This window comes from Cyprinus carpio, chromosome A21 (genome assembly GCF_018340385.1).
Source record: "Cyprinus carpio isolate SPL01 chromosome A21, ASM1834038v1, whole genome shotgun sequence".
NCBI lineage: Eukaryota > Metazoa > Chordata > Actinopteri > Cypriniformes > Cyprinidae > Cyprinus > Cyprinus carpio.
The window spans coordinates 9,192,996-9,219,347 of record NC_056592.1 but is presented as its reverse complement, the minus strand read 5'-3'; the positions used below and the strand labels follow the sequence as shown (position 1 = coordinate 9,219,347).

Here is a 26,352-nt window from a genome sequence, read left to right as displayed (position 1 = left end):
GTTGTTGGCTAACTTTAAGGACTCCAATGTAAAAATGATGCACAAAAAGTGCAAGTGGTTGCATTTGCCAATGTTAAACCTCCAAAACAAATATTTAGTGATCAAAATGATGAATGCCTTGCCTTGTTTATGTTGCATGTTGTGGATTTGCATAGTGTGTTGCTGGGCGGTTGGTGTCAGTGGGGTGCCTGGTCCAGGTTAAAGTGGTCGTGATCTGCATTTTTATTATAACTTGTATTTTCTTTTATATCTTTTTTTTTTTATATTAGTTTAATTCTATTTCTCTGTGCAGCACTTTGGTCAGCTCTGTCGTTATTAAATGTGCTATATAAATAAATTAAACTGAAAGTATTTACTGAAGTTCACTTAAAATGTTAGTGTGATTTTACATCAAAAATCATCGTAATTTATAAGTAATAGGCTATTTTCCATCCTGGTTTTGAGCCTCTATGCAGAACGGTTTGTTTTTATAGACTTGCAAGTAAATGCCCAATGCTATGATTGGCTAACAGTTTTGCTTATTTAAATAACAGATGGACGCTGCTGTGACGTACTCTGAAAACAGCACGGGTCATTTGGTTAAAAAGGTAGAAATACTTCGTATATATCAAACGTTCTGGAACAGACAGTGCAGTAGTGGTAAAAACATGTTTACTCACACTTTTGTGTTGCGACATTACTGTTGGATCCACTTGAGTCAGACTCAGAACTAAATCATTGTTTACTTTCAGTCTCTCTGAAAAGCCTGCATCATACTGTCTTGTTTAAAAATGAAACAGTATTCCATAGCAAAGTAAAGCAAACAAACAAACAAACAAACAAACAGTGTTTCACTGATGCGATCTGGAGCTCTTTGCTAATGTTACCCCGTGTTTACACTGGATATGAGTGGCGCAATGTGACTATAGACAACAAATCCCATTATAATCGGTGATTCTGTCTACACTGGATGCAGCACGACTGACACAACAAATCCCTGAAAGTAAACTGATATCCCGCTCTATTTCTGACATACTCCAAGCATTCGTGCCGCTTCTGACCTGAAAGGAAAATTGATTCGCAGCATGACGTAACAGCCCTTGGTTTAAAAAAAAAGCTGTTTTTAAACTAACAAGAAAGTTTTGAAACTTACAGGATGTAACATTGACAGTACATTGACCTGTTATATGTCAAAATATCAAGGGTAATTTGATTTCTCGGTCCCTCTGTATTTAAAGGGGTCATGAACTGAGTAGCAACCCCATTCCAACCGACTGGGCCTGAAAACAGCCAGTCAGCCAAGTGCTAAACATAAGTGACAAATGCCGTCTGAGTCAAATCACCTTCCATCAGACCCCATGACTGGCTCCCTGCGTGAAGATAAAACTGGTGTATCTAGGCTCCTCTCACTACTATTTGTCAATGCAATAACCAAACCTGCGCTCAAAATTTCAGCATTTGTACAGTCCAGAAAAATGAAGCCTCAGATACAGATGTGAGTGACTCACTGAAAACTGTCTAAGATAGAAACTAATGTATTAAACCAATATATTTGACGTTTGGATTGCTGGGTGGACTCTGACAACCAAATAACAGCAAGTTTAAAGACTCCACGAAATCATTCAACAATGTTTTCTGTCCTGAGTTGATGGATTATTTAACGTTTTGGTGGGAAATCTCTGATAAAAGTAGGGATGTAACGATTCACTCAACTCACGATTCGATTCGATTCACGAATTTGATTTCACGATTCGATTCACGATTTTTATTTTTAAAAATGTGTCCTTTTATCATTGCTTGGACAAAATGCTGTACTCTGCCAGCAGGTGGCGCTTAAAGCGTTTCCTTGGTTTCTGCTGTAAACGAAGCAGCGCTGCACTTGAAGTTTAATGAAGTTTAATATGCATTATACAGAGGCAAGATGAAAAGAAAAATACCATCTAAACTTTTCTAAAGACAGTAAGTTCCCCTCAGACATACATTCATATAAACTCCTACACCTAAATGATTTGCAATTTGTTTAGCATCTAAACCGATTTGAATAGTCACATATTTAAATCGATTTTCAACCAGCTCGCAGTTAATCGTTACATCCCTAGATAAAAGTATTTAGGTTATTTTTTTGTTAATTCATGTTTATTCATAATAGCTCAACTAATTTTATTTATATTTTTAATTTAAAATTATGTTTAATTATGAAGCACAAATACGACTTCTGAATGTGAGCGCTTCTTTTTAAATACAGCTTCGAAGGAGGGTCTCGGATTGTGGCCCTACCTGTGGGCTGATGCTGGGGCCATAGCCCATCCCGGGGGACGCCATGGAATGTGGCCCCATGGGTGAGCTGATGACAGAGAAGGGAGAGCCCAGGCCATTCATGGGTGAGCTTAGAGTGCTGATGGGAGAGTGCAGAGACCCTGAGGGGCCTAAAGAAGTCGGGCTCAGCAGTGACGGGTGCATCCCCCGGTGGGACGTGGGAGAGCTGAGAGGAGAGGACGTCATATGTCCGGAGGAGTCTGTGGGGAGGAAAATGGAAGGAAGTGGTTAGAACATTTACCATAGCTTTAGTCTACAGCTATTTGCCAAAAAAATGTTAGAGAAGAGATAATTTCCTCTTTCCAAGTATTAAGAGGTAAAACAGGCAGCTAAAATCCTATACAACAGATAGACAGAAAGAGAGAGAGAGAGAGAGAGAGAGAGAGAGAGAGAGAGAGAGAGAGAGAGAGAGAGAGAGAGAGAGAGAGAGAGAGAGAGAGAAAGCTCTGTTGGGAACTTTTCACCCACTTGCTGAACCTGACATTGCATGATTATTCTGAGAAAGTAACAAAAGACAGACAGTCACATGAGTGCACTGCCCTTCTTTATCATCTAGCGCAGAAGTCACCAATTTGCGGATTGTGAATCATTTGCCATAAATTAATATAATTAGAAGCATTATTATTTTCTGCTCATGGCAAAACTGAGCTTCTGAAGATGGCATAAAAGATCTGTTTCAAGTATAAGGAGATGCTATTTATGATACTCTAATACTTAGGCTATAAAAAAAAAAAATCCTTGCCACAGACTAGCTGTTTTAGTTTTTTTCCTCACTTGAGGTTTGTAATACACCTTTAATATTTACTGCAAAGCTGATTTGGAGCTATCTATATTGTGAAAATCACAATAAAAATACATTTGAATTGATTTTAGCTATTTTTACTGGGCAAATCAGCACAGAGAGAGACTTAACCATTTAGGATTTAATATTTCTTATTTTTCTAAGGTATTTTGGCTGTGATTTTAAATATTTACAACAAACTTTTCTGAAGTTCACATTAATTATTTAATTTCAGGGCCATACAAAATACGTTAATATGCCATTGCCATAATATGTAATCTAGTGAGCTGCCTCTTTGTATACTGCCTAAATAAACAACCACCTATTAAAGCAACATAATAGCAATCATAGAACCTTATTAATAACCAGAGGTGGAAAGTAAGGAATTACATTTACTCGCGTTACTGTAATTGAGTAGCTTTTTTGTGTACTTCTACTTTTTAAAGTAATTTTTTAAATCTGTACTTTTACTTTTACTTAAGTATATTTTGTTTGAAGTATTGTACTTCGCTACATTTTAAAACACATTTAATTACTGAGTAAAAATTAAAAAAAAAAAAAAAAAACGCTCCCTGGAAACTACGTCAGTATATAATGGGCAGGAGGGCAAACTGCCGCTAAAATCACAAGAAAGATGCAGACGGACAAAACAGGTGTTAGTGGTGCAGACACCGCTGAAAAACGAAACCCCGTCATATTCTGAAGCTGAACTCGAAGGAAATGAAGTGAACCCCTGCCCATATTTATGCTTTATTATGCAGTGTAAGCTGTGCTTGCCTAGGGAGACCAAACTAGCAGCTTATAAAATCTCGACAAGACATCAACCCTTCGCAAGCATGTAGAGGTAAGCTAAATAATTGCACCGTAGTAAGAGGTTTTGCACAAATTAGCCAAAAAGACAGTGGTGCGGAGTGTGCGATCTATATCGTCTGCGATAATATCATAATTGTTGTTTTAATGATGTGAGCGCGCATTTATAGTGCGCTCTTTCACTGTGTGATTCAGAATTGTAAAATGCATTTAGAATGATCTCAAAATTGAAGATATAGGGGCAGAAAATTTACATATATCATTTCATATAGTAAATCAAAATCACAAAAAGAATGCCGTCTTTTCCTCCAAAAATCATCATGATTTTTATATATATATATATATATATATATATATAGATATATATATATATATATATATATATATATATATATACAGGATATATATATATATATATATATATATATATAGATTTATATATATATATATATATATATATATAATATATATATATATATATATATATATATATATATATATTACAACAGTTCAGTAAACAAATTAAGAGACTTGTGTTTTAGACACCATATTGCCTGTTTTTGCTCTATTTCTACAACAAAAAATAATTCCAAACACAGCCACCAAAGCACAGTTTTGCGTCTCTGAGCAACATGACACTGTGTTTCATTCCTGAATGAATCAACCGTTTAAATGATTCGGTTCAATCGCAATGACTCACTTATTAACAGTGACTTGCTGACACATACTGGCCATTTTAATTTCACATTTAAAGTATCTTTTGATTTTTTTTTTTTTCAAAATAATTAATTTCTTATAATTTCAAATGAGAATTCAACATTTTATGTCTTGTATATCAAAACATTATTCATGCATTTGTAACTGCAGGTTAAATGCATTCTTGTTCTGCACTAAATAGTGTGTAAATTCATCTAAATGCCACTTCCAATGAAGCTTCTGCATTTCCTCTGCATTGAAAAGATGAGTTTGTTGATACTGATTTTCCTGGTAACAGCCCAAATGTCTTATTCTAAATAAACTGATTCCTTTAATTATAAACAACTAGTTTGAGATTAATAGGCCCTATCCCAGGGGTGTCAAACTCAGTTCCTGGAGGGCCGTAGCCCTGCAGGCAGTTTAGTTCTAACCCTGCTCCAGCACACATATCATGTAGTTTTCAAGTAACCCTAAATGATTAGATTAGCTGGATCAGGTGTGTTTAATTAAGGTTACATCTAAACTGTCTGTGTTTGACACCCTTGATCCCATTTTTGCCTCCCTCCCCACTGTTAAAATGTAACTAAGTAATTTTTACTCTAAGTAAATTTTAAATGAGCTACTTTTTACTTTTACTTGAGTAGATTTTTAGACTGGTACTTTTACTGGTACTTAAGTAAAATTTCATTAACGTAATGGTACTTTTACTTGAGTAGAATATTTTTGTACTCTTTCCACCTCTGTTAATAACCAATTTCAATCACTCTACACTAATAGCGAAACAGAGATTAACTAACAGAAAAATAGCAGAACAATAACCTAATAAGCCTAAATAGGCCTATACACAAAGCAACTCAATTCAAATTAAATAGTGAATTAAATTTTTGGTACAGTCGATACATTGGGAGCACAAATACAGTGCCTTAAATTAATGCTTCTGTAGAAACCTAACTAGTTTCTGGAACACAGAAGTTGAGTCCTAAAACGTTTACGTTATTTTGGTACCTGTGATTGTTCAGAACATTGCTGGAAAGGAAAGGCAGAGACTGTACTTCTTGGAAGTTTAACCGAACACACCTACTCTAGTGTGTGTTTATGTGCTTTGGGAACGCTTCAGAAAACAGAGAGCGAGAAAGAGATTGCGAGCGAGATACAAGGTCAAGGCCCTAAGGATGCCATCTGATTATAAGCAGACTCATTTTCTGCTTCCGTACTCTTCCTCGCCCCATTCTCCACTCCTCGGATCTCCTTGAACCTGTCCGTCATACTGCCAGCTGTCATCAGGAAACAATGGAGATACATCTGTCAGTCTTGCCTGGGTGACAAGGCCATATTTCCTGTGTCCATGACAGCTAAATTTCCCTCTCTCTAACCTTGTCTTGTTCTTGGCTCACTTTCATCTAGCTCACACTTCCTTTACACACCTCCTTTCTTCCTATCTCTCTGTCTTCTCAAACCTGCAGGCTTTATCTCCTTGAATCTTCCCCTAGAAAATCTTTTCCTGAAGGGTTGGAGGGTTGTAGAAGTACCAAATATTTAGCTAAATAAAAACTTCTAATTAAAACTAAGCACAGAACAACAAAACAAGCATGCATTTGTTTCATGTATTTCATGTCTTAATCACGTTATGCAAGCGCTGAGACTCACAACAGGCTAGTTTCATAAAGGGGGCTGCACAGAATACGGATGATGTATTACTCAATTAGGTAACAGCTGAGAAAAACAGCATGTCCAGTCTGTGTTTTCCAGGAGCTCTCTGTCTCCACTTGCCCGATGTCACTTCACAGTGTCTTGTGATGGATTCCAGACCAAAAGGTACTTTGAGAGGGCGGATGGAGTATATAAGAGAGAGCTTGTCAGCGGGGTATGCTAACGGCTGCCTGCCTGCCAGATCTGCCACGCCAAACACTTCCTCTACATCCTGCCCTCCACCGGAGCACTTCCTGCAAACACCCTGAAATCATCTGCAGCGAAGAGAGACGCTTCTGTCGGTGAATTCATATACACATTCACACCCGCTGACTGCCAAAAACAGCGATTAATTAATTCTCTAATGTCACGGTGTCACATAAACAGGAAAACATAGTTTCCTGGCACATGGAAGTGTAACATAATTATTATTCAGTCTAATGAGGGTTTTATCTTGTGGTGATAAGACTCCCCGAAATGGTGGTCTGCTTCAGAAACACTTTGATGCCAATCTGTCAGTGGACAGCTGCAACACACCAGGGTCAGATTGGGAGTGTGATGCCATGTTCTAACTAGGAGTGATTTGTTTAATTTTTTTATTATTAATTTATTAAAATGTTAATATTTTAGAGTCAACTAAATTAAAATATTTCAATATTTTACCATTTTAAACAAATAAACACAAAATAAAATAAATAAAGCATTATGTGTGTGTGCACATCCAATGTATTGTATTATAATATACAGCATATGTCCATGGCCTGTACTATTCGTGTGTGTTTGTGCACATTATATGTATAGTATGCTGTCAGTTGGTGGTGTGTACCTCTCTGTGAAGGCTAGGGTTGCCAGATCAGGATTACAGATGGATAAAAGGAGCTTTTATTTAATCCACCCCATAGAGGGGCACAGCTGGTGGAAAACAGGATTGAGAGAAAGAAAAAAAGGACAGAGAAAAAAAGAAGAGGAGACTTTCCCATTGAAGTTGCAGTGAGATTTGTTTCATTCAAAAACTTTAGTTCAGAAGATGAGTGTTGATCTAGACTAGAGATGTGAAAACAGACCAGATCAGGGTTGCCTGAATGACTCATTCTTAACTGGAAGCCCTGTATTACTAAACTGGTTTCAGGTTCGCCTGACTCAACTAGATATGCTTCTTTTGGTAACACTTACAAAAGACTCAGTCTGGCATTCAAAAACAGCAGTAAGCATGTTAATTAAAGCAAAAATGACAAGAAACACAGGAAATAATGTAGCAATACTAGTCCTAAACTATTTTTTTCTGTCTCTCACACATCTTTTATTTTCCCATTGTCTTTCTTTGTCCTAACCTGTTTGGTTGGGAAGAGAAACATGCTTTATAAGCAATCTGAGAAAGCTTCTGTAAAACCATCAGGGTGCCGTGCTACCTGAAACTCACTGGATAAATATGCTAGCTAGATTAGATAAGAGCAGGAAAGACTGAAAACACAGCCCTGGCAACGTCCAAATAAGAGTGGCAGCCCTCCAAGCTTCACCCTATGCCAAAACACAGCTGTCACCTGCTGCTGATCACCTCAAAGGCATCTGACAGGTACAAACCAGCAAATAAATCAGCAGGAATCAGGATCATTATCCCATGACATATTGAAGAAAGGTGCCCTGCGTAACGCACAACAGGTTGCCCAGCCTTTTAGGGCAGGTTAGAGGAGGACAGAAAAGGGTTTGTAATCTATTCACTTCCATTCTTGCACATAAAAAGCAGGTATGCAAGCATATGCATCTTTTACTGCATATAAATTGTTTTGAATCTGCAACCCAAAAAGACATTTGACCAAAAGAGTATCTAAACATTACAGATTTACCTGGCTGACAATCAAAAATGGAGGAAACTCATTTTGGTGGTTTCAAAAAAAAAAAAAAAAAAAAAAAAAAAAAAAAAAAAAAAAAAAAAGTAAAATAAATAAATAAAAAATTATTAAAATTAGGCTGCATGGGGTTTGAAACTATAGTAAATGGCATATAAGAAAATTATAAATTAAATTGATGAATTTATAGAAACTGTATAATTTATTCAAATAAATGAAAACTTAAAATACAAAAATAATAAAAAAAAAAATTTTATAAAAAATGTCATAGCCAAATAAATACTTTAGATCTTTTTATTTATTTATTTTTTTTTAATGTGAATTCATAGGTCTGCCACATTTGTATTTTTACTAACAAGTAGATGGAATTTGAATTCTTGTGAGACTTTACATTAAAAAAAAACAATGTTCAGCATCCTATAGGTCCAAGGTGGCACTCATCACAACCTTTGTAGGAAAACGAAGGGACAGAGAGGAAGGAAAGAGAGCGATCTCCTGTTCTCTGTCACATGATACCCAAAGACCACACACAAACACACACACACAAACACACGCCTGCATACTATCATTTGGGCCTGCTAGTGTGATGAGTGCATGACTAATGTTTACACTTGAAAGGAGCTGAATGGGTGTGATTGGTCGGGAGAGCCTCTCTTGTATTCTTCTGATCTCTGCTTCACAGGTTTGCTGTGACAGGCGCTTTAACCACAGTTTCATATTCATTCCACTTATTGCTCTGGGCCAGTTACATCACTGCTGAAGAACAAAGTGAGCATGCATTCCTTTAGCAAGATAAACGGAGTCCATAAATGACTGCCACGGCTAGCTGTAATTTGCCTGGAAAACATAAGAATGTGAAAAGACCCTTACAGGTGGATGCCTCAGGAGACACCCATGTAAAAATGTGTTTTGATGAACAAAAGAATATATTTTGAAAAACGTCTCCATCTCCCTTTCATTAAAAGAACAAAAAAAAAAAATCTTTGAAATGTCTTCTTTTACTTTTTCACAGAAGAAAGTTTGGTTGACATGAGGGTGAGTAAATTATGACATTTTTTATTTATGGGTGAACTATCCCTTTAAGGTGTGCATGGTCTCCTTTCCTCACTGTCTGAATCCGACTGGTCCCGACATGCCCTGTTGGTGCTAAGAGCTAGTAGGCATCCACAACCGTAGCGTCTGCATTATAAATGGAAAACAGGAGCAGAGCTGCACAGGGCTGAGAGCCTGCAACAGCTGTTCATCTCTATAATTCATCCTCTAACGCCAGAGAGGAGGATGGAAATCATGAGAGGGAAAACGCCAGGTCTGAACATTCTCCACAGGTGGCTATCAGCTAATGAAGGGGTTCCACACAAACAAATGAGGTAAAACTATGTATTTTCAAAACTGACTAGTCTGTGGGAAGCTGAATGACAAGTTGACTCAAAAACAGATACACTGAGAACAATAGATTGGATTGAGGGGATCTTTATATTAATTCTTTTAATTTTATATTAATTAATTAATTAATTTGAATGTCACACTTAGGGCCTGTTCACACCAGGATGAATATTTGGTGCAATAAACACTTTCATTTGAATGAACAAATGTATGCATCTTCAGAACAACATGAACATTTGCCATATGCATGCCATCAATGCCTTTAATAAATTTATTTAATGTTTTTTACAGACAGGTGTTATAATCTCTTTTCCATCACACTGCAAATAAAGTTGGCTAACCATTAAGATTCATGCTTTTGTCACATGTCCAGAGCCACTGCTGTGACTTTCACTGTATGGACACAAAAAAAAAAGAAAAAAAAAAAAGTTAAGTCAGACATGAAGCTCAAACCTCCAACTTTGCAGTAACTAGCTCAATTTTTTCCCAACTTTTAATATCCACAAGTTCTATTCATTAAACACTGGGTCCTTCAATCCCTGTCTGATGTTAAAACAATGCCTCATAGATTCATAATAACTGGCTGAACGAAGCCCAACAGGGGCGGCACTGATCCCATCTTAGCTTTTCCATTCTATACTTCAGGGAGCTCTCTGCTCACGTTCCATAGCCAATCTCCAGCACTTTTCCAGGAAAATCCCGGTCACTGCACGTCCCCCCCGACACCAACTACAAAAGACGCAAATAAGCCCCTCACAAGACATCCACCGAACAGACACTTTCAAATACTACACTGAAATATGTTGAAGTTTTAGTGCCTTTGAGAAAAAAAGAAAAAATACAAGCGACACAATCTATTATTCATAAAGATGTTTGGCACTGGCTGTCGTGCTTTTTTGAAGCCCACAGATTGTGGGCGCTCTGACGGCAGGATGAAAAAGATATCATTTGCATCTCTCTGAAAATGCTCAGGTCGATTCGTAAGTAAGGACGAGGGGGGGGGGGGGGGGGGCAACACAGCAACTTCCTGAGGAACTTTCAAGCCGGTGCTTGAATTAATGCAGGGACTAAAAATAAGAACTGGCAACCAGAGAAAACTGAGATTCTATTCAGGATTGTTTGAATTTCGCTGGTGAAAAACAGCAGAGGAGTGATGAGCAAACAGCCATCGTGTCCCCCGCTGCCGTGTGGAGAGACTCACAAACTAACAAGCAACATACAGTATTTACTGTATATCACGCCTCGTTGACAGTCATCATTAGTGTTATTCTTATCATGATCTCTTAAACTGCAGCTGTTGTTTATTGTTATGGATGCAGCATAGACCACGTTTGGCGTGCTGAAATTTTCAGCGTGTGAACGCAAAGACACAAGATCTGGTGCAGGCATTAATCAGCCATTTTTTCTGTATGTGTTTGTATAAACAGGTTAATCTGCCACGTGCTGTGTAAGCGATGGAAGTAAACAGAGTCGGCTGATGTGTTTACTCTTGACTCTGGGACTGCTGGCGGCCTGGATGCAGTCTGGAACCAAGAAGAACATAAAGCAACCCTGCTGAAGAGACCCCTGTTCCTGCATGGGGGCCTGGGGCTCTGTTACCCCCCACCTTGAAGATATGCTCACCTGTCAGCATACTGTGACGAAGGACAGTGTGAAGCCTCTACAAGACTGCCACTACAGAAAAGCATGCTGGGTAGGGCACGGTGGGCAGTCACTTTTAGACCTTTTAAACTTTTCCCACCCAGAAGGAGACAATCTCAAACAGGAGATCTAAAATGGGGCACAATATAATTATTTGGCAAGACATAATGAAAATAATCTTGTGTAGAGGATGTTTTCTTCAACGCTGGGTACATTTATGCCCCATTTATTTTTTTACCCTTGTTTCATTTCTTTCATTTTTAAATTTTTTACTGTGAATTTTTATTTTTTAAATATTAATGTTTGAAATTATGTTATTATAAAATAATGGTGAATTAATCAAAACAATTTTTTTTTTTAAATTTGTTTTATTTCTTTTTTATATGATTTATAATTTAGATGATATATAAATTAGAAATAAATAATAAATCCAGTTATTTGTAAATTAATGTACATATTTACCAAGGAACCAACACTGAGTTTAAGATAAAATATGAAGATATTATTCACTAAATTATATTATTATATATATATATGTGTGTGTGTGTTTGTAATACATAATAATAGACATAAAATTTGCATTTATCTTGTTTTTAGCATTGTCTTGAATATCCAATCATGCTGTAAATTTTGGCAAATTATTTAAGCAAGCGTGCAATATTATGAAAAGTATTATTTAAATTTGTGTTTAATATATATAATGCTAGAGATAAAATTTCCCATAGCAAAATAACAGAGTCAGTCAATTTTAAAAATATTACACTTGTTAATTCAACAACAGAATTTATAAATTATGCAAAACAGCAACTTGTACTTTCTATAGAAAAAAAAAATGACAAGTGTCATGTCATGCCTGTTGGACATTGTTATTGGATAAATTAAACTAGCGATAGTGTGAAAAGTGTTTTAAAGTTTATTTCTCAGAAGTCTCCTGAACTAAAAGTGCCCATAGTTGAGGAAACACTCATAGACACAGAGCCTTTAAGTTTCATCGTAAGCATCGTCACCAGACGAGATGCAAGTTGACAGCGGAACCGCAAGTGTACCGGGACCCAAGAGCAGTTTGAACAGCGGTTCTTCTGTTTCTACTCCAAATGAAGGATTTGCCAGGGCCTCTAAATCAACAAGCGTTCAGACTCACAAAACAACAGCACATAAAATGAAAAGAAAAACAAAATAATGAATGTTGGATGAGTATTCATGGGAAAAAGCCTTGGACTGCCCACCGAGGATATCGCTGAGTGTGGTAAATTGCCACCCACTGTTTGATAGACCTAACGTCTTATTTTTAGAGATCTGCTTTAAGAACTAGCATCATTAAGAGCTCAACTCGGCTGTCAGGCTCTCCATTTTTTTTCTGGGGAGGGGGGGAGTGGTGTACTGTACAAGCTAGAGATGTTGTTAACCTAGAGGAGAGGAGAGAAAGTGGAGGAGATGCACTTGGCTGAGAATGAGGGCAGATAAGAGGAGATTACAGTTGCTATCACTCCTCTCGCCCCACTGCAAACATCACGGCGCTCTGATACGGCCTAATTGTTCTCTTTAACTCTGAGGTGATACGAGTCTCCCCCCGAGCCAACCCACACTCGAAAACGTGCAACCCTGTGTGCACACACTTTGCCTAAACAACTAAACACGCCGCACACAGCCTCGCCTTTATGAACACAAAACTAATTCTCACAGAATGTTATTTTTACTTTTCACTAAAGCCGGTTGGATTTTAATGGTCCACTGTGGAAGAAAGCCAACTGTGCAGTGGGGAGCTCAAACACAAAAACACCAGAAACTCTGATGTAGCTCTGTCCCTGCATTCTTTAGAAGTAGTCATTTTGGGAGGGTGGGGAATGAGGCAATAATTCATTTGCAAAACAATGCAGCCACAATGTTTCAAAAATATGCACCTTAAGACACAGTGTAGCTCTGGATGACTTGTTACAGTTTATGTTATTCTGATTTCACAGATACCATCAACATATCATAAAAAGACCTAACCACATCATAAAAACAAATATTTCTAATATGCTATCCATTTAGCGTGATTTATATAGTCTGATTCACAAGCAAATGACTGAGACGGTTCTGTCAAATACAAAGATTTGTCTTCTTTCTTGTTAACAGAGGATGATGAATGTTTTCCTTGGTTTGTTTTAGTTCTTGAAATAAAAAAAAAATATTTGCAGCAGATATAATATATAAAATAGCATAGTGATTATTATTTATTGGTTTATTTGCAACACAACTAAAAATGAATAATAAAATAATTGTTTAACTATTTATAAATATAACTAATATTAAATACAAATAAATAAAAAAAATACTATTAATTTAAAATTCAAAGGTCCACTATTATATTAAACCATAAGGATAATTCATGTATTTATTTTCATAAAAATATGATTATAATAGCATTATGTAAAAAGACACAATTTCGTGGTCAGAATTTCGTGGAAAAAAGACGGTTTCCAAAAAATATTAACTGTTTTCAACATAAAAAAAATGTTTCTTCAGCACCAAATCAGCATTTTAGAATGATTTTTGAAGAATCATGTGACACTGAAGATTGGCATAAATTAAACCATATTAAGAAAGAAAACAGCTGCAATAATATGTCATAATATTTCTAAATTATTTTTTTTCTGTATTTTTTCTGTGCTTAAATCTTACGGATCCCAAACTTTTGAACAAATATAAAAAAATCTCTGCTTAACTAAAAAACACAAATAAGTCTAATCACTTATCATTTATAATAGCACTCTTCTCAACAAGCTGTATGATACGATGCATCACTCAGGACAAGTGACACCAAAGTTTAATACTTGGCATTAGGGGTTGCAAGCACTACTACTGCATTCACACACACAGAACCTTGATCCACCTCTAAGACTTTCTCAGAAAAGCTCCATCATTACAACTCCATTCGTCCCCCACAGATATGCTTCCCTTTGTACCTTTGTGCCACAGCTATGACACATTTCAAGTCTTTGCATAATGCTGAAAGTAATCAAATGAGTGTAGCAGGAGGGTGCAGGCTTATTTAAGACCCATCGAAGTAGTGCTGGTGGTGGCCGGCACAGCAAGAGCGGAATCTCCTCAGGAGAGCTCTCTGATAGCTGAGGACATGATTAGAGCGGGAGCGGGACATGACAGGGAGGGTAATTACGCGCTGCCGCCCGTGGCAACCCTCCCCGGAGAGCCGGAGCGAGACTCCCATCACTTATCAGAGGGGCTCTGTGATCCCTCTCCTCTGTGACAGCAGGAGGAGAGGCAAAATCTACACAAAACACTCATGTTACACAAAAAAGACAAGCAGTCGGGGTCCCAGTGTGAGATGCTAGCAAAAAGCACTCGTTTGAAATCCACAAATGAATTAGCGATAATGCCCGAATGAGAACAGGTCCCGTGGCACTGGCTTTAATGCTAACAGAATGGCCCGCTGAGGTAAAGGCAGGGTTTTATTAAAATTGAGGGCATTAGATTTATTAGAGATCTGCTCTGCTCTGGCTTTGTTGGTCAGATCGCTGTCAGGTCAGACTCCTCGTCATCACAGACAAAATGGAAGTGTGGGTTTAACTTAGTTTTTCCACTTGCTAAAGGTATTGCGCAAATTGATAAGATTGAATCAAAACTGCTGGAGTATAAAACCACACACAGAGGGGAACTATACATATGATTGCAAACTTTCGCTAGGGGTTACACCAAATAGTTAAGTGCTTTGATACCAAGGATATAGATACATGTGACCATGGACCACAAAACCAGTCTTAAGTGTAAATTTTTCGAAATTGAGATTTATACATCATCTGAAAGCTGAATAAATAAGTTTTCCATTGATGTATGGTTTGTTATGATAGGACAATAATTACATTTTTTTAAATAAAATGTCTTCTGAAGTATGACATTACTGTATTAAAGGTCCAAGAATACCAAAAAAACTAATTGAGCCAGGGCTGGGTGGGTTGGTTTTCCAACGTTTCCTTAGCTGGGAGCACTGGGTCATCTTTATGGGGCTTGAGGGGAGTCTGGCGCTTCAATTTTACACATCCCAGAAGCCCTCACTGCAACAACACCAGCTCCTTTCAACGCACATGTGGATACATAAACTCGTGCAAATTAAAAAAGGGAAACAAAACCAGACGACAGCGGAAGGAACAATAAAGTGTAATATGCAACTTCAAATTCTGAATTTGAGAGTGGTGTTGACCAATCAAATGACTGTGATTCTATTTGATGGTTATTACAAGAAGTGAGGCTGCTGATCTGATGGCAGTACGCTGTGGAATTTGTCACTTCCTCTCTCTCTGTATGTGCGTGTACGGCTGTGGGCGAGTGGCTATTTCAAGACAGAAACTGTATTTACTTTCTGTTCTGCAGTGTATCGAGAGAACAGATCTTGCTAATGTAAATCTTCCCGAGTGCTGCCCACTGTGGGGTTTACATGCAAGAGTGTTACGTTTGGCACCGAGGCCCATTTCAGTGACAGAGTGGCATGAATGTGCGAGGAAAAACATTTGTGTTTGTTTGTACGCATGTCCTTGACAAAGTCCCGCAGCACATGTTTCTCTGTCCATCCACATGTAGGGCTGCTCTGAGAAGATAAAATCATGCTCTATAAAAAAAAAAAAAACATTTTCTTTCTATCACACACAGCCAGATTTGTTTATGCATGATTCGTTTTTGGTTTTCGCTCTGTAGAAACACAAAGGGACAGGTTTCCCATTTCATATGCAGTTTCTGGAAAGACCTGAATTTTACTCTTTTCATTTTATGATTATTTTCTCTTTTGTCCTCTGTTCTGCTGGGGTCCCATTAATGAAACGCAAATGGGGAGTGATTGGGTTTTGGCGAGCTGCTAAAAGAACTGTGGAGGCCTCGGGGGTGGGCTGCTCCAGTCGTCCACCTCCTCCCCCTCGGAAAAGTGGAGAACAGTTGTGCGGATCCCTGGGGTGAGAGTAGGGAAGGGGTTCTGCTCTGGGAAACTATGCGTCTACGTGAGGCAGGAAGAGGCTTTGCAGGCCGAGGGGAAAGCGTGCGCCGCACCGGAGGGGGCAGCACATGTGTGTGCGTGAGTGTGTTTGTGTGTGTATATGGAAGTGCGCTCCCACCACCCTCCCTTCTGCCTCCAATAAACAACAACATGGAACCCAGCAGGCTGCACTTCCAAGAAAAATTACTGACATTAGCGAAGAAAGTATGTTCTCTATGAATAGTGAGATTCCCACCCAAAAAACCACTCCTTACCAAACAAACACGTCCACATGCTGCACACCTCATAACAAAACTAATGAAACCTACCTATCTATCTATACATCTATCTATCCATATATGTGTGTGTGTGTGTGTGTGTAATAAATATAGAATTAAATACATTTCTGGCTGTGGAAAAAGGTTTATAAATGTAACCGATCATAGAAATTAGCACCACCATTGCCATTTAAAGTCTGTGACTCACTTTCTTCTCAAAAAAATAAAAAAAAAATAAAAAAAAATAGAAAAAGCAGAAACCACTGAGAGTTTTGACTTCGCTATCTCGGGATTCGCTCTCTCTCTCTCTCTAGTTCTCATCATAGGGAGTCCCCTGGGGCCCGGGATAAACTGGGTTCAGAAAGAGTCTTTTATTCCAAGCGATGTGAGGTGAATACTGACTCTGGTTCCTGTGCATTTTTCATTGTAAAACACTTCATGTCCAATTAGCTTTGTCTCTTGACACCGATCACAGCCGTGCTGTGGACGCAAACAAACCGCTATTATCGCAACTCCAGGCAGACTGCCCCGAAAAAGCAGTACTTCAAAGAATTCACCCCTCTTACGGCTAATCAACCTCAGGACGACTTTATAAAGGGCTCTGTTGGTTCAACCGGCCCTTCTGTAAAAAGTCAGAAAGGCCTTTGAGTGCATAGACCCTGAGAGAAATAAACGGCAGCTTTTGTTACACAGAGACGTATGAAACCAAATGCACTTTTGATCAAGCGGAGCCAGGAAAGCGGATAGCCCGGTCCACTCTGTGTCAAAAGAAGTACATGTGCCTAAAAGCTCAACCTGTCCAAGTGAATTATACTCGTCATTTGCCCAAAAGGGACGTCAGATGTCCTCTTTATTCCTAAAGGACAGGAGATACAATAGACAAAAAGAGTCAGCTGCATATATAAGCACATTTCAGCTTACTGTTGGTGCATCTGTTGGCCCACGGCAGGGCTAAAATGACTAGAAGATTTTGTCACTTTTTCACTCAGGCACACACTTTAAAACCAGCCACCCTTCAACTATAAATGCTTTTGAATTCCATGAGTCACATTTTCATTTCTTTCTACAGAACAATGACTTCTCAGTGTTATTGATGGCTGTTTTTCCAAACAGGAACATTAGAGTTTCATGATGTAAAGCGGCGCTGTTCGCTTTTCTAAACAGTTTTCATGATTGAATTCATATTTTATGCTTCCTCGGGCCCAACGTGCCCAATTTATAACTGGCTAACTCATGTAAACCCACAGTACGAGGTGCTGTGATTGGCACCTGGGGAAATGTTTGAGCGGGCAGGTGTTTTTCATTGGCTCACTGGAATATGCCCATAAATTCTGAGTTCTTGATTGGATACAGTCCGCTTTGGAAAGGCCGTGGGATGAGAGATGTCCATGCCAGGCGACTATGTGGGCATGGGGTCACCTGAAAACACACACCTTCACAAATTCTTAACATTGGACCACCTGAAGCTTCTTAAACACCTTGACCTCAGCAAAACCGGCATCAGCTGCACTCGGCAAACATGGGCTTTGCTGACTTCGTTCCTCCCTTCTCCCACCATTTTTTCTGGACAGAGGCCAAAAAACACAAAAAGAAGCTGAAAAGGACATTAAAGGAAAGCTTTCGCCAGGGTTTTTCCACAAGTTGTGAGAGCTTTTACCTCTCTGGCTTACAGTAAGACGGCAGATTAAAAGAACGATTCCGACATTTGACTCAGAAGAAAAGGATGAACTTCACATTACATGCCTTCTCTTGTAGCTGAAACGAGCGACTTGACATTGTAATATAGAAAATTACATGCTTCTGTGATGTGAAAGGCAGAACATCGACTCTCATATTCAAGAGCCAAAAATAACATTAAAAGAAAAGATGGGAAATCCACTGGCACTATGCTAAATCTTTCACTTGTAGTGTTTACATGGTTACAGATAAACACCCCAAAGGCTGTTCTGATTCACAAAAACAAGTGTCTAAAAAAAAAAAAAAAAACCTTTTAAAAAATCTAAATTAATATAATATAAAAGAGAGCATCCCTGTAGACCCTCATGACTTCTCATGAAATCTCTTAAAATCTAATAAATAAATTACAAGTTAATTAAGAAAATTTAAATTAAAATAATTAACTAATTAATTAACTGACTTTTTTATGTAATGGCATGATTAGTTTAGATCGCATGAATGAATCCAAGCCATTTGTAAAAAATAAAATCCATTAAAAAAAATTGGCCTTAACGTGTACTTTTTGTGATCATTTTTATATTTATATATATTTCACTGTTTTTAACATTACATTTAAAAATGTAAAAACAGTCAAAAATGAATACTAATAACATTTAATTTACAATAATAACATATAACATATACACACACACACACACACACACACACACACATCTTAACCCATACATCAAGGCCGCCTAGTTTTAACACCCCCACACACACACAATATAAACACACTATAAGCAAAGATTATATAGCACAGCTGACCTGACGTGACTCTATATTGCCAGACTCAATGAACTCACCCCTCTCCCTCACAAGAGGCTAATGAAGACAGCTACACTCAAACAGACACATCATAAACAAACTCTTAACGAAGCACAGAGACCCCCCTCCGTCCCCTACACAAACAAGCATGTATGCACAGACACGTGTGTGTATAAATCCCAGGCCTTGTAGACGCAGCTGAGGTTCTGGAGCCGAGGAGGACAGGTCTCCCCCCGCGGTCACTCACCGCCTGTCCTGATAAGACACATTAGCTTCCAGCATATCCCTTCCCACCCACAGCGTCTGCATTAACATGCCAATTAGGCCAGCAAACATCATCATGCCCCAGGCCATCGCAATACCAAAAATACCATGTGCATCCACATGCAAAAATAAACCCAAACAAAATGCTACAGAAGTTGCACAAGACATAACCAATTTCATGCACACTTATATATAGCCTACAGTATCCACCCTTATTATATATGCATGCTCATACAAGCACAAAGTTCAAATACTCAAATATACATGTACAATGATAAGTCTCTGACTTAAACTGTCCAAAAACATTCTGAACACACAGTGCATTTGATGAAGAACTTATTTATTTACTTAACTTATATATACACACACATACATATATATGCACTCATATATATACATTTATCAAAGTATAGATAATGAAGTCTATTAAGTATAGGAAATTAAGGTATATAATTATGCATGTATATAGTATGCATTTTTACAAGTGTATAAATTATGTAGTATTATTGTTTTGAGTCTTGATTTGAATTCAAGTGTTACATAATGTCAAAGTAATAAATACATTTTTAAAAGGTACTTTTAATTTAATTAAAATTTTCAAGTACTTAAAATGACAAGATTATCAAAAACAATTTTTTTTAATACATAATACACACATGCAACATGTGCATACTTATTTGTGCATTTTATATGCCAAATAATGTTTTTTTTTTTTTCTTTTTAAACCCTCTGGAATAATACATGCAAACCCACAGAGAAGGCACAAACCATCACTATATACACACACATAAGGTCGTCATGTTACACTAAACTGTTTCGATTTCAAGCCAATCTGACTCTACAAAGCAACCAATGTGGAAGGAGGGGGGGTGGGGGGCATGGGTGAGTCAGTCAGTCCCAGGCTGAGTGCAGAGCACGGCGGGTGACACTGACTGATGGCTGGTTAGAGGTTTGTGTGGGGCATGGAGAGTTTAATCACCCATAACCTCAATTACAGACATCCACTCAAACTCATAAAGCAGCAAAACAAGATCAGCTCCTGCTCCAAATTCCAGTAAAGGTTTGGCACAAAAAAAAAAAAACACAAACACTTACACACACACACAGATGCAGGCCTTCATCGGGAGTGTTTAGTGACAACAACGCTCAGAATACCTCAGACCACACAGTTCAAAAGTGAATGCTAAATAAGACTAAATGCCAATGATTTAGAAACAACTGAACTATTCAGAAATAACCTATAAGGAAACAGACTCGTGCATGCAGCTCATTCCTAATGTTCATGAAAGGTTTGTGTGAGTGCCGCAGCTTTACACGGGATTAAGCTTCAGCCTTTATCGCAGAGTTCCCACAATCCTCAGTAGACTATCAGAGTCTCCTCCAAAGCCCCCCTCACCTCTTTTCTCCCTTCTTTTCCAGATCCTTCCACCTTAGAAAGGAAAATGAGAAAGCTAAGGTGTTAAGTTGAGAGACCCAGGTCATAGCTTCTCAATGAGACACAAACAGCGAGGAGTGTTTGGCTTCATGCTGACGGGCTAACGGATTGACTGAGGTTTAAGGGTCACGGCCTCTCAGCAACCCTCATCTGATGTCAGGAGGGTTGAGAGGGCTAAATGTTGAGTCATTCAGTCAGGCATGCAGCACGAGACCTCCGTGTCGATGGGGCCAAGCAGCGAGACCTCAGAGTGGGAAATGTCATCATTAGCAACAAAGTCATTTCCCTGTATGCAACTCCTCAAATGGAGTTAATGATATATACATACTATTAATAAAATTGTTTCAGTGTATGTAATAAATTGATGTATTAATATAACCAAACTTTACCGATGTATTAAATGCTTTAATTAAGTAGTATTAATAGTAATACTGGAAATTAATACATTTTAACTTACTGTAATAGAAAAAAAGACTGATTTGTCCCCTTGCTCCGTGAAAATGACAAATGGACTTTAAATGAAAGTGTAAGTGATGTGACATGTGGCCAAGTATGATGTCCCCTACTTGGAATTTGTCTCTGCATTTATCCCATCCAAGTGCACACACACAGCAGTGAGTAGTGAAACACACACACACACACACACACACACACACACACACACACACACACACACACACCATAAACACAAACCTGGAACAGTGGGCAGCCACTTTTGCTGTGGCGCCCAGTAAGCAGTTGGGGGTTCGGTGCCTTGCTCAAGGACACCTCAGTCATGGTACTGATGGTGGAAGAGAGCGCTGTACATTCACTCCTCCCACCTACAATCCCTGCCAGTACCGAAACTCAAACCCGCAACCGCTGGGTTACAAGACCGACTCTCTAACCATTAGGCCATGACTGCCCCATAAAATCAGTATTTAATGCTAATATTTAATTAAATTAAATATTAATTCAAGTAAAATAGACAGACAGACAGATTTTTTTTGATAATAATAATATTAGGTTTTTATAAATATTACCTACATATATATAAATTAGCAAATAGACATTAATAGTTTTCATCTCAAGCCTAAACGACTATAGATGATCGCTTTAACCTCAGTGGTTATGAAATGTTTGAGAGGCTGGTATTAGTACATCTGAAGGTCATTATTGGCTAACTGCTGGATTCATTCCAGTTTGCATACAGGCCTAATAGGTCTGTGGAAGATGTGCTGAATATGGGTCTGTATTTTATTTTGAAGCATTTAGCTACTCCAGGGTCTTATGTATTATGTATTCTTTGTGTAGATTTTAGTACTGCCTTCAATATTATTATACCGGACATTCTTCATTAGAGACTAAGAAAGTTTTCTGTCCCAAGCAATATTTGTAACTGGATTATTAATTTTCTCACGGACAGAGTGCAGCAAGTAAAGCTGGGGGTATTTACATCTAGAACGAGCACTCTCAGTATTGGTGCCCCTCAAGGGTGCGTGCTTTCCCCGCTGTTATTTTCTATCTATACGAATGACTGTACTTCTTCAGATTCTACAGTCAAGCTTTTAAAATTTGCTGATGACACTACAATCATTGCTCTTATTCATGATCGGGATGAGTCAGCATATAGGCAGCCGGTAGATCAGATTGTCTCGTGGTGCAGTCGTAATAACTTTAACATGGGCAAGACTGTAGAGATGATTATCAATTTTACAAGAAGTCTACCAGCTTTGCTCCATTAAAAATAAATGATTGTATAGTGAGCATCACTGATTCTTATAAGTTTTTTTGCACTACCATCTACAGTGATCTCAAGTTGGAGAACAATGTCGTGTGTGGTTAAGAAAATCACAGTGGAGGATGTACTTCCTCCGTCAGTTAAAAAGGTATAATCTGTCTAGTGGAACTATGTGCAAATTCTACAGGGCTATGATTGAATCGGTCCTGTGTTCTTCATTTACTCTTTGGAACAGCTTTGCTACTCAGAGGGAGAAGTTTAGGCTTCAGAGAGTAGTGAGAATGGCAGAACACATTATTGGGACTGATCTACCTTGCCTTCAAGATCTGCACTTGTCACAGGTTAAGAAACGGGGTCAGAGAATTGTCCGTCATCCTTTTCAGCCTGCATTCAATCTTTGAAGACTTTTACCTTCTGGAAGGCGTTACAGTCAGGTTAAAACAAGAACTACTATTTCAGAATAGCTTTTTTCCAGGAGCCATAAAAACTATAAATTCTACAATGTAATTTTGATATGCTATGCTATGCTTTCGCAAGGGTTCTTTTTTTTCCTGTGTGTTAAGTGGGATACCTCATACTGGCAGAAAATTCCTTGTATGTTATGCATACCTGGCCAATAAAAAAATAAATAAAATAAAATGTTGTTAATATATGAATTATATTATATTATAATATATTACACTTTTTTGGATAATATGTATTAGATTTTTCTAGTATTAGATTGAAGACAGTGTGCTTTTTAAATATTCATCAATGAATTCAATTGACGGCTCTGACAAATGAGCTCAAGAACATGTGCACAATTCACAGATATGTGCACTGGCAGCAGAATCTTAAATCAGTAATGCGTCCTATTTAACTTGATGGATTACTTGTCTAAGTGAAAATAATTTGTTGATCCAGAGCGCTGTCATGGCGACTTGAGTCTCACAAATCATTTTTAATTGACAGTATTAAAAGCAGGTGAAGGGAAAAAGTGCCTCGCAGAACACAAAACAAACATCTTTCAGGGTTGCGAGGAAACTAAACCACCTGTCACTAAAAGAAGCCATAAAAGAATGATCGAAAAACCTGCCTTTTAAGATGAAGTGTCACATTTTAATGCTAAAACACTTTCTCCCAGTTTAATGTGCAGTGACAACTGTAAGTAAGCCATTCGTAGGCTGAAATATGAAGAACGTCAACTACAAGCAATCAGACTAACAATTTCCACTTAGTGGACGATAAAACTATCTCACAGAATTACACTGAAAGCAGAATCAAAGTGATATTCAAGGACCAGAATATTATAAAGATTTGGGCCAGTAACCAAACCACCTTGAAGAGCACTTAAAAACAAATTAGGCATCACAACCGCCCCCTTCAAATAGAAACACATCAGCCAAGAGCAATGAAATGATAACGACAACAGAAGGAATCAGCTGGTGTTTCGCTGCTTGCTTTTGGACCATGAGTCTGTGTTTCCTCTCCTGCATCCTCATTGCTACTGTGTGCTCAGCCAATCAACTGCACAATGAAGCAAGATAAATGGGAATTACCCACAAGGCAAAGGTTAATGTCTTTCGAACCGATCTGCACTCATTCTATCAACAAAAGGAGGAGATCAAAAAGCCTGGAGCATCTCTATTGACTCAGTGGTCCAGAGCGACTCTGTGCCTACGCTGAGGTGTGTTCTGTGGTTTGTGAAAGCCTCTGTCTGTTGCCGTATGCCTGTGATTGGAAATGTATGAAGGAGAGGCTTTAAACCACTTTTGCATTTTCTGCCATCTCTCCCTCCAAGCAATGAGCTCAAGCAGCGAACAACGGCACCAACACTGTGACATCTGTTCTGCAGAAAAGGCCCGACGGATTACATGTCAATTACAACAAAGAGCCTGGAGTCCTGATAAATAACCGCCTGCAGAGCTCCTTTGTGGTACAGAAGAAAAGTGAACGTTTAATGGCTTGCTGTATTCACATGTATTTGGAAACAGATGTGAAAATGGCTAAGAAAGAATATTAGTTTGACTGTAAACAGGCCAGATGACTAAAGCATTTATCTGGGGAAATGAAAGCATTTTTATGCATTTGTTTACAGAGGTGAGAACTCAAAATATAGGTTTGTTTGTGTTTGAGGCGCATGAGCGTGTATATGTTAAGGACCCAATAATCAGTGTTAATTTCATCAACAATGTCACTGATGAAAATGTTTGCTTAAATTAAGGGCAAAAACGTTTAATTATCATCATGCTGCTTCTTTTTTGTCTGGCTTTCATTATTGTTAAAAAAAAATAAACAACCTTTTAAAATGAAAAGACATCCCGAAGATGTGTACATTTTACTAAAATAACTATTTGAGATTTGTTTACATTATTTAAATTACAAAATGCACAATCTTTTTCTTCTCGTTTTCTTTATTGACAAAATAATAAATAAAAAACGTTGAAAAGGAAAAAGGCAACTACATTTTACTTAAAACTGTATGTTTGTGACATATCATCATATACACCAACAAAAATGTTTGTTTAAATAAAAGGCAAAAACCATTTCATTACCAACTCAATTATTATTTTTTTAAAGCTGTTTTTCATTATTGTTGACAAAAACATTTGAAGCAGAAAAAGATGTATTACGAAGAGGAATACATTTTTACTTAAACTATCTGGGGGGTGATTACTATTTACTTAAACTATGTGGGTGTGTTTTTATCACATTTGTGTCTGCTTTAACTTTTCAGGCTCTTCCTTTTGCCCTTTGCACAAACAGGAAGTCTCTAGGCTCTCTTCCTGGAGAGAAGCGCAGTGGGATATGCACACACACACACACACACACACACACACACACACTTATAAATGCAGGTTTTATGAGAACACTCATTCATACACAGATCTTGACAGCAGTCTCGTTCCTTCAATCTTTAACACATGCATGCACACACAAACACACACACACACACACACACACAGTGTATTTAAACTCCTGCTCTAAAAGCCTTGTTAAGTTTAATAAAGAGACTGGGTGTCCACATTGAGACAATGAAAAAAGGAAGACCACTCCACTCAAAAAGGCAAAAGACCTAATGAAAACGAACAATGTTCAGATGTATTCCTGCACACTGAGGCAAAACGCATGCTTAAAATACCCTTTTTACAAATGCACTTCTGTCTGAGGGGAGGTGTGAAACACATTTGTGACCACTTCCAAATCTCTGCACATAAATCACAGATTTCAGATTAAAATGAAAATCACAAATTGCAGCTGTCATTTGTTGTTGTCATTTAGCAAGATGTAATTCAAAACGGGACACAAAGCAGAGAAGTGAAATGTTCAAAATCCTCTTTTGCTCTGAGGTTTGTCACTCTAGGTACTAAAACCAGCGACGTTCAAAATCTAACTTTAACTAACACCCCTAGCACAGTACCTTTACACCCCACCCTGCTAGAAAATCCAGTTTGTCATATGGCGCTTTTCCACTGCTTGGTACGGCATGGTACGGTTTACTTTTGGAGGCGGTTTCCACTGGGTACAGTACCTGGTACTTTTTTCAGTGCCACCTCAGTTGAGGTTCCAAGAGAACTGCACCGTTACCAAAACATGATGAGTAAACTCTGCTTATCATTGATTGGATGGAGAGAACTTGTGACACAGAGACACAACAGAACCACTAGATTTAAATCAGCACATCCAGCAAAGGATCGAACGCAATTGTTTGAATGAGCGCACCTTTTTTTAACAACCAAAAAATGGCTATTTCGTGGTCTGTTGAGGAAGTACAGATGTTTCTCTCATTGATAGACAAGGAGCAGATCCAGAGAGAGCTTGATGGGGCGATGCTGAATTAAAAAGTTTTTCAGGAGTTGCGGCAGTAGAGGCGGCGCAACTATAATGACGTGAATAATCCCGCCCACTCTAAAGCGGAACGTAACTGCAGTGGAAATGCAAACCAAGCCATGCTGTACTGAGCAGAGTCATACCACGCAGTGGAAAAGCACATAGAGGGGCTGGTTTCTAGCTAGTCCAAACAGGTAATTTGTTCTTTCCCACCAGTTATCAGCTGGTCAATCAAACATCATGTTACAAAAAAACA

At 38.1% G+C, this 26,352-nt stretch overlaps 1 protein-coding gene across 1 annotated transcript in view; it reads right to left on the bottom strand.

The window, feature by feature from the left end:
• LOC109059302 (retinoic acid receptor RXR-alpha-A-like) overlaps positions 1–26,352 on the bottom strand; it is a 141,176-nt gene that overhangs the window by 31,750 nt on the left and 83,074 nt on the right. The window contains exon 3 of the mRNA XM_042778858.1: positions 2,257–2,495. Coding sequence (XP_042634792.1) covers positions 2,257–2,495 — 239 coding nt within the window. The remainder of the gene's footprint in view (positions 1–2,256; positions 2,496–26,352) is intronic.